Genomic DNA, 14972 nt, shown 5'->3' with positions numbered 1-14972 from the left:
TTTGTTGTTACTGTTTTGGAATTGTTAAGAGCTGCTCAGCATCCTGGACATCAAGCTTTACCTTGTGTCTGGTGTTAGCCAAGAGAAAAGGTCTCACTTCAAGACCTGCTAAAGCACCTTCCTTGAAATTTTAAAGATTTTTTTTTTTTTTTTTTTGAGAGAGAGACAGTGAGAGAGAGCATGAGCTAGGAGAAGGTCAGAGGGAGAAGCAGACTCCCCATGGAGCTGGGAGCCCGATGCGGGACTCAATCCTGGGACTCCGGGATCATGACCTGAGCCGAAGGCAGTCGTCCAACCAACTGAGCCACCCAGGCATCCCTGAAATTTTAACATGTTTCTTTTCTTCTTCCTCACTACTCACTTCTGCAATATATAATTTTGTTTCATTACAGGATTAGGGTCAACAAATTAAGTTTCTTGTGACGTTAAGAAAATTATTAAATGACTATATCATGAGAGCTTTAATTTATGTTTTGCTTATTTTCAGAGTTGAGTCTCAATTTGAAAAAATATTCAATTTTAAATCTATATGTGTATTTTCTGGGTATTTGAAAATGTGAAAAAAGAAAATGAACTTCTGTGTTCATTTTTAACAGCAAAGGCAATTTCTTTTTTATGATTTTTAACTTAAAATGAAAATAACATCTGTATATGAAATTGTGTTAACTATAGCTCACAGAACTGTTTGTATTCAAAAGAACAGAAATAACTGTATTGGGGATATTAAAATGTAATTAAAACATGTCCCCAACAAGCTATAGATGTTAATTTTAAGGAAAGAAAAGTGTCCCTTTCTAAAATAAAAATCACGCAGATTAGCATACAAATTGCATTAAGCATGCATTTGTTAATCTTATAAATTATGGAAAATATTAACTTGCAAACAAAATAAACTGGGAAATAGTTAAACTTGTCAATTTATGAATAATCTTGAAATCTATAGCTATAATCTTAAAATTTAAGTCCAAGAAATAAAATTTCAAGAGCCCCCACTCGGAATACTCAACTATGCAACACCATAAACAGGTGATCCATGTAAATTTTAGAAGGATGCTATTAGCTTTTAAAAAGATATCTCAATACGTTCCTCTTCATATTCTCTAATGCATCTCACCTGTATTATAAATTACATCAGAAAGATATAATTCATTTGCTAGAACAGAACAATCCTAGGTAATCAATAGCCACCTAGTGAGGGAAAGAATTATAGGAAGGCAGAGCATCTTTCTTAATCCTAAAATGGTTAAACTTGATCTTATTTTAATTAAAGATTCAATGTGCCTGAGTCCCACCAGGAAGGAGAGAGATAGGAGAAGTAGAAGGGAAACGCCAAGACTTACAAAACAGTCTGTGTCCTTGGGTCCCGAGCAGCCCCCAGCACATTCTCTATGACAGCAGTCACTGACATAGGGCCCATAGCACCTGCCATCACACTGTTCTGCACACACCGTCCTTGTCACTGTGGAAGACAGAGATGGGACCCTGATCAAAGTCAGTCACCAAGGGACACTTCTAAGGTGCTTTGGAGTAGCTGAGAAAAGCTGAGCTTTCGGGTAACAATACTCAACCCACCATTGACTCAATTCAGCTCACGTTTACCAAATGAAGTCAGCAACAGGTCATAAGCACTGCTCAAAAACCTTCAAAATTAATAGAAATATTTGTTTCTTTCTTGTTCCAGCAAGCACTTACCATGCTTTACAAAACAACCGTACAACTTAGCAGGGAAGAATCAAATTTGAAATAATTGAATGAAACATTTTGGCAGCTTGCAAAAAGATGGAGTCAGCAGTGAAGTCAGTTCCCCATGTGCACAGTAAGGTTTTATGACAAAGATCTCCCCAGAAGTAATCTAAGCCTTTTAGAGTCAATGCAAAAATGGAAACAAACTTTTACATGATTCACATTGCATCTTACATAAATCATATCAAGTAGATAGATAAATATAGCTAGAGAAACAGATACATATATAGTAACCTGGTCAGGAATAGCATCACTGTTTCTTTTCTTGATATTTAAGTGAAATTTCTACCAAGTTTCCTGTGTAAGGAACAGAGCCATAGCCTCAAAAGAAGGAAAGAAGGGAGGGAGGGAGGGAGAGAGGAAGGAAGGTGTGGGAGAGAGACACATTCAAAGAAGACGCAACACAAATTTCCATTGGTCTTTTCCTATAATGTCCTTTGATCCAAGCTGACACCACTATATTAGGGTATGCTTTAGTAAAAAATTGGTGGTATAGGCTGGGCATCAAAATTACAGCTTTGAGGGACACTTACTCCTCTTATTCCAAAGAAATATATTTAAAGTATTGACAGAAATGAATGAGTGCTACAGAATATGTATAGCACATCGCATCGTGGCTTCTGTATTTCCACTTCACTCTGGTTTCCTTCCATCTTTTTGACAAGTTCTTCAAAGCTTCCTTCACTGCTACTATAGCAAGATCTGTCTTCCAAACAATAGCATTCCCCAGAGTTGGGCTTGTCAATTTTCTTTAGGTCATGGGCTCATGCCTAGATGAAATCATCCATCCCTTATTTGCATACTACCTATAGGTAGATGACATCAGATCCCAAACTGAATTGTCTATTGAGCAGTAGCATATGTTACCAGCTGCCTACAGAAGACCCCACTTAGATATCCCAAGATGTATCATAGAGAACATTACCCCCTGTGCCATCGACCAGTCAGGCTTATCTCTCTTCTTTCAACCCTTCCCTTGATCATTGCTAGCACCATACATTCAGTAGCTTAGCTAAAAACTGGGGATGTGTTTTCTATTTCTCCTTTCCCCTCACCTTTGCTTTTATCGTCAGGTAGGATAATCCCCTCACCTTTGCTTTTCCTATCTAATAAAATTATTGAATAAAATTGCTAAGTAATGTTCCTCATTACGGTCTCTTCTCTCTACTCCAACTTTGTTCGAAAAGTAATCTTTAAATGACTGCATAGCCTGCTAAAAGTTTTCTCAGATCCCAATTAATCCTCCAGCTGCTCTAAAAGCGATGACTTGAAAATACAAGCCACCGCCTATAAATCAGTGCTGTTAGCAGAACTTGTCATCCCTTTACTAAAGGAGTAAACCCTGAGCAAGGGATAAATCCTTCATCAACTTGATCTTTACTGTCATTTCTCATTGTGCTTCTCCCATCCAGCCACACACAATCACCACTTGTGATTCCTGATTTCATGGATCATTTCCAATTTTGATTCTCATTGCTGTTTTATAATACTTTCCTTCATGCTAAAAACCCTCCCTTTTTTTGCCTCGCAAATATGCATTTGTAAGATCCAGTTCAGATGTCTCTTTCTCTCCGAAAACTCCAGATATGGGTCCAGGATAAGTCAGTTTATCACTGTTTCATCTACACAGGGAGGAAGTTAATGCAGATTCTATGTTATCTAAAGGTCTAGTCTCAAACCCAAACTCTATTCTTGTGATATGGGCAAGTTATTGAATATCTCTGTATTTCACTTTACTAGTTGTAAGATGGATTTAGTATTAGTACCTATCTAATGAGGTTGAAGATAAAAGAGATATCTGTATAAATTGCTTAACATGGTCTCTGTTAATAGTGGTCGGCAACTATTACATATTATTTCACTTATCATAATACTTTGTATTTTTTTATATTTACTCTTCCTATTAAACTATTAGCGTAGTTTTTTTGAAGTCCATTGCCTTTTTCATGTTTTTATCCTGGTGCCTGGTATAATGTTTGGCATTTAATATATGCAGAAGTAAGTATCCTCTCCAACTAAATAAATCGTCTATTGCCAATTCAAAGAAAGTTATTTGTTGACTGCTTAATGCACATATCAAAGAAAAAAATATGCAGGGATGGTTAAGTGGCACAGTTGGTTAAATGTCCAGTTCTTGGCTTCAGCTTAAGTTGTGATCTCAGAGTCATGAGATCTCAGTGTGGTGCCTGCTTAAGACTTTCCCTCCACCTCTGCCCTTCCCCACTATGCTCGCTCTCTCTCTTAAAAAAAAAAAAAAAAAGAAAAAAAAAGAATATTAAAAAATGCAGAGAGTTAAAGAGGTAGGACACTAAAAATGTAAATAGACAAATATTAAAATGCCAAGAAATAGAGCATACCAAAATCCAAATAACAGAATTATTGTTATTGTCTATTACTAGACTTAAATGTTCCTTAAATTCTTCATGATTCCATATTTTCACTTGAATCCTTTTTAATTGAACATGATTATGATATTCATAAAATAGTGAATGATGTTTAAATATGAACTATATTCTTCTGTTGAACATGATTATATTCCTACTTATGTAGTGCAATCAGTATAAACATCAAATACAATCTAAACAAAAACAACACTTGGACTCACTGTCTTGTTTTTATTTTGCGAAAATAAAGTTATATGATACGTCTTACAATCTTTAAGAAGATTTTGAAAAAGAAATTTTAAGTCTCAATTTGTCGGTGCATTTTTTTAAAGATTTTATTTATTTATTTATTTGAGAGAGAGAGACACAGACGAGGAAGAGTGAGAGAGAATCTGAAGCAGACTCCAATCCCATCTTGTTTCATTTTCTTCCTTCCCGACTCCCAAACCCCCTACCCCACCACTCAAATTCCTCTTATCAGAGAGATTATATGATCACTGTCTTTCTCTGATTGACTTATTTCGCACAACAAAATACCTTCTAGTTCCATCCACATCGTTGCAAATGGCAAGATTTCATTTCTTTTGATGGCTGCATAGTATTCTTGTGTGTGTGTGTGTGTGTGTGTGTGTGTATTGATCACATCTTCTTTATACATTCATCTGTTGATGGGCATCTAGGTGCTTTCCATAGTTTGGCTATTGTGGACATTGCTCCTATAAACATTCGGGTGCGCATGTCCCTAATTTTTTTTTTTTTTTAAGAAATTTAAAATCAATTTGGTCCATCCTTTTTTTTTTTTTTTTTTTTTTTTGAGTTTTCACTGAAATCTCATTTTCCTGGGGAAGTCAACCCCTATTTAATACTGAATCCTTTCCAAACTACTGATTCTTGATGAATCCTCCTCTTCTTTTCTTTTTCTTTATCTTTCTCTCTCTTTCCTTCTCTCTGCTTCTTTCTTTCCTTCTTTCCTTTCATCTTTCCCTTCTTCCTCCATCTGTGTTATAGCATCGATCACCATCTGACATATTTTACAACTCACTCATTATACAGTGTGTTCACTGGTATATTCCAGAGTCTAGAACTGTACCTGTCATGATGGAATTTTTATTTATATTTTATATACATTATACATAATCATTACAGACATGAAATATAGCCAAACAAATTATATACACTTATTAATCTTCATAGTCCTACATTGGGCTTAACATTGATGTTCCTATCTTTTATCCAAGTAATATATTTATTTATATATTCTAATTAGTAATTCATACTATATAAAGGAAACAATTTTGATAGACATTTTTGTAAAAAAAAAATTCATATATAATTTCTCTCTTCCAGATTTAACAAGGCTCTTTTGATGTGCCCAAGTCGCTAATTAAAATAGCAGACATATGTTAAGTAAACAAATTACTAGATTTGAAATAAGTGCTATCACAGAACAGTCTATTAACTGGCTTTAAGTTGACAGGCATTGTTCAGCCAGAAATAGCATGAAGTAAGTCGCATTAATAGCTTATAAGTCACACTATATTTTAATCTTAGGCACGTATGTCTGAGTGTTCATTTCTATTTTTAACTCTATGGTGGGTCAAGTTACTATACAAAATGCTTCAGTTTCTCTTCATTTATATACCTTGATCTTTCCTACCAAATATGTAGATAAGATTTATGAAGATAATCAGCCATTAATTAATTAATTAATTAAAAAAATTCTTGAATAAATATTTTATTTATTTATTTATTTGAGAGAGAGAGAGAGAGAGCATGAGCAGGAACAGAGGGAGAAGCAGACTTCCCACTGAGTGGGCAGCTAGATGCTGGACTTGAACCCAGGACTCAGATCATGACCTGAGTCAAAGGCAGACACTTAACCCATTGAGCCACCCAGGTACCCCAATTTTAAAATTATTTGTTAAATGTTCACGTTAAGATCAATTCTCTCAGTGAGCATACTGTTTAAATATGATCATGTTTTTAAAATATAATCTAACAGTACAAGCTTATGTTCAATAATAATTATTATGCTCTGAAACTTTTAAAATATGTACATTAAATTATTCATTCATATATGTTGAGTCAACTTTAAATTGTTCAAATAGCAATTTTGTTTATCTAGTGGTCACATGTCATATATTTTTTCAGGAGACTTTGATCTTAGCTATGTGATTCCATTTCAAGAATATCCAAAGAAACATCTTTCTATAGTCACTACTTTTCCTAATTTTGTCTTAAGACATTAATGAGAATTATGGGATTGGCTTCAAAAGCAGTCTATAATTCATTTTAAAAATAAATAAAGTAAAATATATCAGGACTAAAAATAGCACTTTTTGCTATCACAGTTTTCATATGCTTTAATTCCAACTGATAAAGTTCAGCAAACATGAAATATTCAGAAGTGTTTGCTTGACAGGTAACAATATAAGTAAGCTAAAAGAACAAAACAATAAATTTAATCTCTAGATAGTGATGTGACACAGTTATGAAACATTTCTTCACATTGTTACATAAGATTTATTTTTAAAAAGAAAGCATTCCCTTTGTATAATCTATTTAATGACATTTATTGATTAATAGTACTACTGAATATGGCTTAAACACATCAAACTATACTCATATTTTATTATGATAGAAAAACAAAACAAAACAGTTCCTGAAATCAATGAAGTACCTCACTTGGCCTCCATGGGAACATTAACTTATAATTGCTTTGGTTATATTAATTTCCAACCTTGCCTGAATATTATTTTGTTAGATTCCACCCCTCCCCCCATATTTATTATCCTTCCTAAATTGGTCATTGGGTGCATTAAAATATATGGGTCAAAAAAATTTTTTTAAGATTTTTTTTGTTTATTTGACAGAGAGAGATCACACGTATGCAGAGAGGCAGGCAGAGAGAGAGGGGGAAGCAGGCTTCCTGCTGAGCAGAAAGCCCCATGTGGGGCTGGATCCCAAGACCCTGGGATCATGATCTGAGCTGAAGACAGAGGCTTTAACCAACTGAACCACTCAGGTGCCCCTTTGGGTCAAACTTTAACTAGCTTATTCATTGATGGTATACCACTAACTGTGATTGTCTAATATAAAAGGTAAAATATGGGAAATTAAGATGTTTCTTATATTAGGCTCAGTAAATTTGAGATTGGGAGTTGAGGTTCATTCAAAATATCCATAAGAATCAGATGGATAAAGCTTAAGGGACCACACATTCCATAGTCAGGTGATACTATTGGGAGACTATCTATCATCTCAAGAACTTAAAGTATTTGTAAGTAACTTTAAAAAATTAAATAAGGCTAAATTAGGCAAAGTCTTGATAAGTGTCTTCTGTTTTTACACTCTCTCACTTTTCTCCTCCCTTCCTTATCTGCTACTCCTTTCTTCATTTCCTCCATATCTTCACTCTCAGGGCCTTCTGGTTCTGTTCACTTCCTCTACCCAGTGGTTCTGAACCAAGCTGTGTATTAGAGCATCTAACAGGGTCTTTCAAACTCTAATAAGGAAATTCTTGTGCACATGAAAATTTTGACTTGGTCAATTTCAGTGGGGCCCAAGATTGTCCATTCAAATCAGCTCCCAGGTAATGTCGCTATCTCCTGGTCCATAGACCCATTTTGAGTAGCAGGATACAGAGTACTTTAAAAAAAAAAAAAAAAGAAAGAAAGAAATCTTACCATTTGCAACAATGTGGATGGAGGGTATTATGCTAAGTGAAATAAACCAGAGAAAAACAATGATATAATTTCACTCATTTGTGGAATTTAAGAAACAAAACAGAGGATCATAGGGGAAAGGAGGGAAAAATAAAATAAGACTAAATCAGAGAGGGAGACAAACCATAAGAGACTCTTAACTATGGGAAACAAACTGAGGGTTGCTGGAAGAGTGGGGAGTGGGGGATAGGCTACCTGAGTGATGGGCATTAAGGAGGGCATGAGGTATAATGAGCACTGGGTGTTATATCAGATGGAAGAATCACTGAACTCACCTCTGAAATTAATAATACACTATATGTTAATTAATTGAATTTAAATAAAATTTTAAAAAATGATTGGGAATCATCTAATTCCTATTAAGTCAAAATTACCTGCAATGTTCTAGGATTCACCACTTTTAATAAACTCCCCAGGAGATTCCAAAATGCAGTCTAGAGTTGAGAATCATTACTCTAATCCAGGGAAAATAGGGAAAACTCTATAGATTATTTATAGCCTTTGATTGGCCAATTGACTGATAGTTCTTCATCTGAAATTTTACCACACTGACTGACCTCTTGCTTTAATTTCCTATTTGTGTTGTTAAGCCTTTTATCACTAGTTGAAAGAGCAAACAAACAAAAAATTCACATGACAGCAAGTAGGAAGATTTGGGAGGGAAAAAAGCCTAAAGTGGAAACAGAAATACTACTCGGCTGATTGTGAAGGCAAAAATTTCAGAGAGCAGTTAAGAGATAGTCAGAGAACTACTCTTTTCTTTCACCTAGCAGCTGTCTATGTAAGGAGTTTCCTGGACAGCCCCCAATTCTATTGCTAAACACATTCTAAAGCACATTAATTTTATTTTTATTTTATTCTATTTCAAATAGTATTCAGTGACCTGCGTACCTTTATGCTGCCTATTGTATTTCTGTGTATTGACCAGATTTCGAGAAACTGTGTTGATGAAACGCATCATGTCCATGAAACAGCACTTCAATGGAGTAGTTTTAATGTTAGGCTCTTTTCAGCTATATACTTGGAGGTTTGGACAAGAAGAAAAATGCTTGGGTTAAGGCAGAGGTGATTTCAGTTGGATGGGAAGAATAATTTATTGACTATTAGGGCAATAAAAACACTATAATGAGCAACTGAATGGGCTTCATGAGCCTCTGTTTGTCAGTATTTAAGGGAAATCTCTTGTCGATGCTTTAGACATCCACTTAATTAAGGACAGGGGGCTTGATGAAATGCTCCCTAGAGGTCTCCTTTAGTTCTGTGATCCAATACTTATTTCTATGAATGGTAAAATGGTGACTAAAAAAATGAACACTTTGTGTTCTGCAACATGTTTTTAGAAGGCTACTCTCATCAGGATATACTTCAAATTAAACAAATAAAGCTCATGGACTATTCAAGAATACACATTGCTTCTAGAGAGTGCTGAAATCTGCAGAAAATCAAGTAAAATGAAACTAACACCAAACTGAACACCATTATTCATTTTCCCAAAGGAGAACAACTGGACATGTCTCTGTGTCCATTGCCAGGGAGAATCTAAGAATCACAGGAAAATTTAAAACAAAAACACCTGTTCTCCAATAATGTGATTTAGTAAGTCTGGAGAAGAGGCCAGAATTTTTTTTTCTTTTTATTGGGAGCCCTAGTTTTTTTTTTGTTTTTGTTTTTGTTTTGTTTTGTTTTGTGCCTTGTTAATTTTTTTTTAATTTTTTATTTTTTATAAACATATATTTTTATCCCCAGGGGTACAGGTCTGTGAATCACCAGGTTTACACACTTCACAGCACTCACCCAAGCACATACCCTCCCCAATGTCCATAATCCCATCCCCTTCTCCCAAACCCTCAGTTTGTTTTGTGAGATTAAGAGTCACTTATGGTTTGTCTCCCTCCCAATCCCATCTTGTTTCATTGATTCTTCTCGTACCCACTTAAGCCCCCATGTTGCATCACCACTTCCTCATATCAGGGAGATCATATGATAGTTGTCTTTCTCTGCTTGACTTATTTCGCTAAGCATGATACACTCTAGTTCCATCCACGTTGTCGCAAATGGCAAGATTTCATTTCTTTTAATGGCTGCATAGTATTCCATTGTGTATATATACCACATCTTCTTGATCCATTCATCTGTTGATGGACATCTAGGTTCTTTCCATAGTTTGGCTATTGTGGACATTGCTGCTATAAACATCCGGGTGCACGTGCCCCTTTGGATCACTACGTTTGTATCTTTAGGGTAAATACCCAATAGTGCAAACGACATATCAGATAAAGGACTAGTGTCCAGAATCTATAGGGAGCCCTAGTTTTTTATAAGCAGCCTTGAAAACCCAACAATTCAAAAAACTCTGTTCTTAGACACTTTCTTCTTCCTAATGAGAGGTTACTCTATGAAGGCAAAATCATTTATTTAGATGGGAAGGGAGAGGTAGAAATGGGTCTTAAACTGCTGCTTCCTATCTCACACTAGCTAGGTCACAGAATGATAGAGCCAACAATGGTTGCCACATAGACTGAGCCCTCAAGATACATAAGGCTATATCCTGATTTGGAGAGGGCAGAAATTGGAGGTTTTAACAATTATTTTTATTATTTAAGGTTTTATCAATTATTTTAACCAACAACATAAGGCTTAATGTTGAAAAAGGCTCTCAGAGAAGATATTTATTTATTTATTTATTTATTTTTAATAATGGAACCTAGTAAAACAGAATTATTAAAAAATAAATAAAAGTGTCTAGGCCTTCCAAACTACTGCAAGCATACTCAAGTTCACATCACAGAAGAAAATGTAATTGATTATCTTTTATTCCTAATGGCTAATTTGTCAGAACTAGCGAGGCCATACCATGAGGTATATACTTCCTCAGACAACATAAAGGTTTAATCTTAAGCGCACTAACTGTTATCGTTCACCTGAAAAAAACATGGCAAATATCCACAAAGCCATTACTGAAACTGACATTCAGAGTCGGTTAATAAAGTATGCCCAGATTTTGGCAGCTACTAATCAGGTTTGACCCTTCTCCCAGATAAATCCCTGGTGGCCCAGGGACTATGACATGATAATGTTGTTAGTTGTGTTAAATAGGAAAAGAATCTTGTCTAATCCATTCTTCATCACTAGCTGCTTTATTCATTTATTTAATGAAGTTTACTCAACCTATTTTTTTAAAGAAACGCTCAGTGATTCATTGAGGGACCTTAAAGCTGATTTTAAAATATACTCTTGGCCACCAGGGAAGTTCTCCCCTATTAATAGGTTATTAACATCACCAAAGTTTATGAGTCAGAATTTGAAAAACAAATAGTACCCTATTATCTTAATTGTAAACATATTCTTTAAAACCAGCCTGAGTTCTTTGCATACAGCTCATAAGACTGTATATATACGTCTCAAAATAGTAAAGGAAGCATATGAACCTGCACAAGAAAACCACAGAGTGTTCTAAAGAATAATTTGTACATTAGAGTTGAAGTCTCCACCTTGCACCACACAAATAAATGATATTCTGTCACAATCATAGTAGACCACGTGTCTCTACTTGTCAGACTTAACAAAAACAAAACAAAAGCTACCCTTTTTGCTTATCAGGATAAGTACGTCCTTATCCAAAATATCATTGAATGGGAACAAAGGTAACTCTCCTACTCAAAAACAAAAACAAACAAAAAAAAACCCACCTGGATGAATTTCCTTCTTAAATGGCAATGGGGGTGGGGGGCGTGGGGGTGTTGGTGGGAATTTGCCCATTTTGTGATAAAAATAATCACAAATATTAAAATAGAAAAGACAGAGTCACATATCAGATAAACAATGAATACATATTTGATGACATAATGAATGCTGTCCTGTCTAAATTTCTCATTTTATTGATGAGAAAACTGAAGTTGAAATAAACTTTCCAATGGACAAATCCAAAAGAATGTCCATTCATCTCTGAGGGATATGTCTTTAGAGTTTTCCAGGGAGTTTCTAGTTTGTTTACATCGGAGCAGAGCTCTGATGTAATCAATTTCAAAATGATCAATTTCAAAATTTCAATAATGATTTTCAAATTATTGATAATCAATTTCAAAATTAAAATGCCAAATGATACTGAATTCCTAGAAGAAATATTGCATTTAGTAGTACTAGAAAACTAACTATCCTTGGCTAATTTAATGTTCTTTCTAAAGTCAATTTTTTTTTTGTTTTTCATCCAAATCCACACTCATTCATTTTGTTTTGTCTCCAATAAAGGGATCCTCTTTTTCCTGTTTTAGATTATTCCTGAGCCCCAGCTTGCCCAGTCCCATAATGTTCAAGGTCAAATTCTTGCATTGGGAATTATGTCTATTCTTTTTAATTAATATCTTTCTTTCCTGGCCATTTCTTCAAAGCTAATATTCAGGATTCTCATATTTTAAAGGTTAAAAAAGTAATCCTCCCTTTACCTCATGGTCTTCATTACCCTCAGAAAGCCAAGCATCTTGCAAGAGTCATCTATAACACATAGTTTCCAATACCTCTTAAATGTCTATGCCAAGCTCTTCTTCACAACATCTTTAAACATCTCACCTGAGTTTCTAATTAGTAACCAATTGTTTATTGGACAGCTCTACTTGGATGAATCATGGATGTTTAAGACTTACGAAGGACATAGCTAAGCTCCTTTATTTTTACTCTTAATCCATTCACAGCTCTATTCTATATGCTCAGTCTCAGTGACTATTTCTAACACTGATTGAATTGCTCCAACTCAAAATTTGGAATTCATCCCAAATTTCTCCCGTCTTTACCCGCATAGCCAAATCAGTTGGTTACCAAGCCTTATTATACATTCTATTGTCTATCTCTTAAATTGCCTCCTTCTCATCCTGGTTCTTTGTATGAGATGTTCTAGACCCTTTCTCTGCACATCTGATGTCTATACATTCTTCAAGGATCATCTCAGTAAAAATCTCCTTTATTAACTTTTCACCAAATCCTTTACCTATAACCCCTTGCCATATATTTCCCTTCTCCTTCCTTCTTGGTGAGCTTGGTTCAGGTTTTAGCACTTACCCCATTGTACTGTAAGTGGGAAGAACAAATTAATTATCCTTGTGTCACAGATGAAGAAGTTAACATTTAACAAAAATTAACTAGCTTATCTTAGGTCACAGAATAAATTATTATAAAATGTGGTTTTAAATTAGTTTCCAGGCTCTCATATATCTTCATTAATATGTTTACATTAAGAACCTCAAACAATAGGTATCTAAATTTAAAAACAGAAGGAGGTAGGGGTGGAAGGAAAATAGTTTCAGAAACCATTTCAAATACAACATTGAATAACTAAAATGATCTACACCTATCTGCTTTACACTCTTGAAAAATAATTTGTTTTGGAGTCATTTTAATTAGCAACACAATTATGAGTGGTGAGTAACAAAAACTAAGATATTATGCAAATACTCTTAAAGCTTATAGCAAAAGCCATGGAGGGCATTAGGAGAAGGAAAGGAAAAGTGAAGTAGGGTAAATTGGTGGGGGAGATGAAGCATGAGAAACTGTGGACTATGAGAAACAAACAAAGGGTTTGGGAGGGGAGTAGGGAGGGAGTATGGGTGAGCCTGGTGGTGGGTATTAAGGAGGGCACGTATTGCATGGAGCACTGGGTGTGGTGCGTAAACAATGAACCTTGGAACACTGAAAAAAAAAAAAAAAAGCTTACAGCAAAAGCCATAGAAATAAGATTATTTTATATTTAGCATTTTAAGAAACCTTACATGAGTTCAACCTACTGATTTTACAGAGAAGCAAAATGAGACCCAGATAGGGCCAATATTCAAGTCCATATCTCAGTGATAAATAATCATAATCATAATCATAATTTTGGAGTAGAACTACCTAAAAAAGTTGCACCAAAAATACTTTAAGCACATAATGAAAAGTTCTAAGAAATTATATTAGTCCTAATTATGTGTAAAACACTTTGATATTGTCTTTTTAAAAACTCTATTCTAATCTGGCCTATTCATTTTAATCTAACTTATTTCAATAGAAATATAATGTTGGGTAGGGGCCACCGAAGGACTTTACAATCCACTAATGATTGTAACTAGTAGTTTGAAAGCACTGCTCGACTGCATAAACAAAGGTCAAGGTAGGAAATTAGAGAAACTAGTCCTAGTGCTCCTTTTATGTATGTGAGACTAACTGGCCTTCTAATAAATTTAGGAACTTAGAGCTACTGGAGATGAAATTTCCTTTTTTGAAGTGTTAGCATTCCAAAGCCTTTGAGGATTTATGTTATTTCCACCATCAAAACTGAAAGTTTGGGGTAGTTAAGTCTGAATTTCTCATATATGACAGTATGTTAAACTAAGTCAGTATTAAAACAACATTTGGGATTCTCTTTGAGCAACAGATTTAGAGAAAATAATACATTATAGATATTAAATAAAGCTTTTTAAAATAAAGTTTTATATGCATTATTGATATATTGTTAAAATAAATTATAATTTCTATGATGTGGGCAAAACTGGGCACCACCCTGATTTTTTTAAAGTTTTACAATAAAGAGGATATAATTGTTTTACTATTCTATCCTTTTAAAAATTCTGGAAATACATAAACAATACACATTTTTAGAAAAATATAAGTATGGATAGAGGTTTTTTAGAAAATTATTTATTCTCTTACCATAGCAATAACCAATGTCAATTTTTGGCTGTCTATATTTTCTTTTTTGTTTGTTTGTTTGTTTTTTAAGATTTTATTTATTTATTTGAGAGAGAGAGAGAGCGAGAGAGAGGCAGAGGGAGAGGGAGAAGCAGACTCCCCACTGATACCAGGATGCTGGGTTCATGACTGGAGCCAGAGGCAGACACTTAATCAACCAACCCACCCCGGTGCCCAGGGTGTCTCTATATTCTTAACCTCCCTGTTACAGTTTTTTGGTAGAATAATGGAGTTAAGAGAGCACAAAAGACACAGCCAAAAGTAATTTGAGACATTAATCAAGATTTCTTCTGTCCCCATACTTTCATACTCACTAGAAATGATCATTCCTCTTTAATTTTGAAAATCTAGAAGTAAAAATACATATAGCTTTTATATCATTGGTTATAAATAAGGTGAAACATTC

The 14972-nt window shown here is 34.6% G+C and overlaps 1 protein-coding gene across 1 annotated transcript in view; it reads right to left on the bottom strand.

Moving 5' to 3' along the window:
* Nucleotides 1-14972, bottom strand: part of ERBB4 (erb-b2 receptor tyrosine kinase 4) — a 1180328-nt gene that overhangs the window by 313135 nt on the left and 852221 nt on the right. Inside the window, exon 6 of the mRNA XM_059168147.1 lies at nucleotides 1341-1459. Coding sequence (XP_059024130.1) covers nucleotides 1341-1459 — 119 coding nt within the window. The remainder of the gene's footprint in view (nucleotides 1-1340; nucleotides 1460-14972) is intronic.

The sequence above is a fragment of the Mustela lutreola genome, chromosome 3, assembly GCF_030435805.1.
Source record: "Mustela lutreola isolate mMusLut2 chromosome 3, mMusLut2.pri, whole genome shotgun sequence".
Lineage (NCBI taxonomy): Eukaryota > Metazoa > Chordata > Mammalia > Carnivora > Mustelidae > Mustela > Mustela lutreola.
This window is presented reverse-complemented; position numbering and strand designations above follow the sequence as displayed.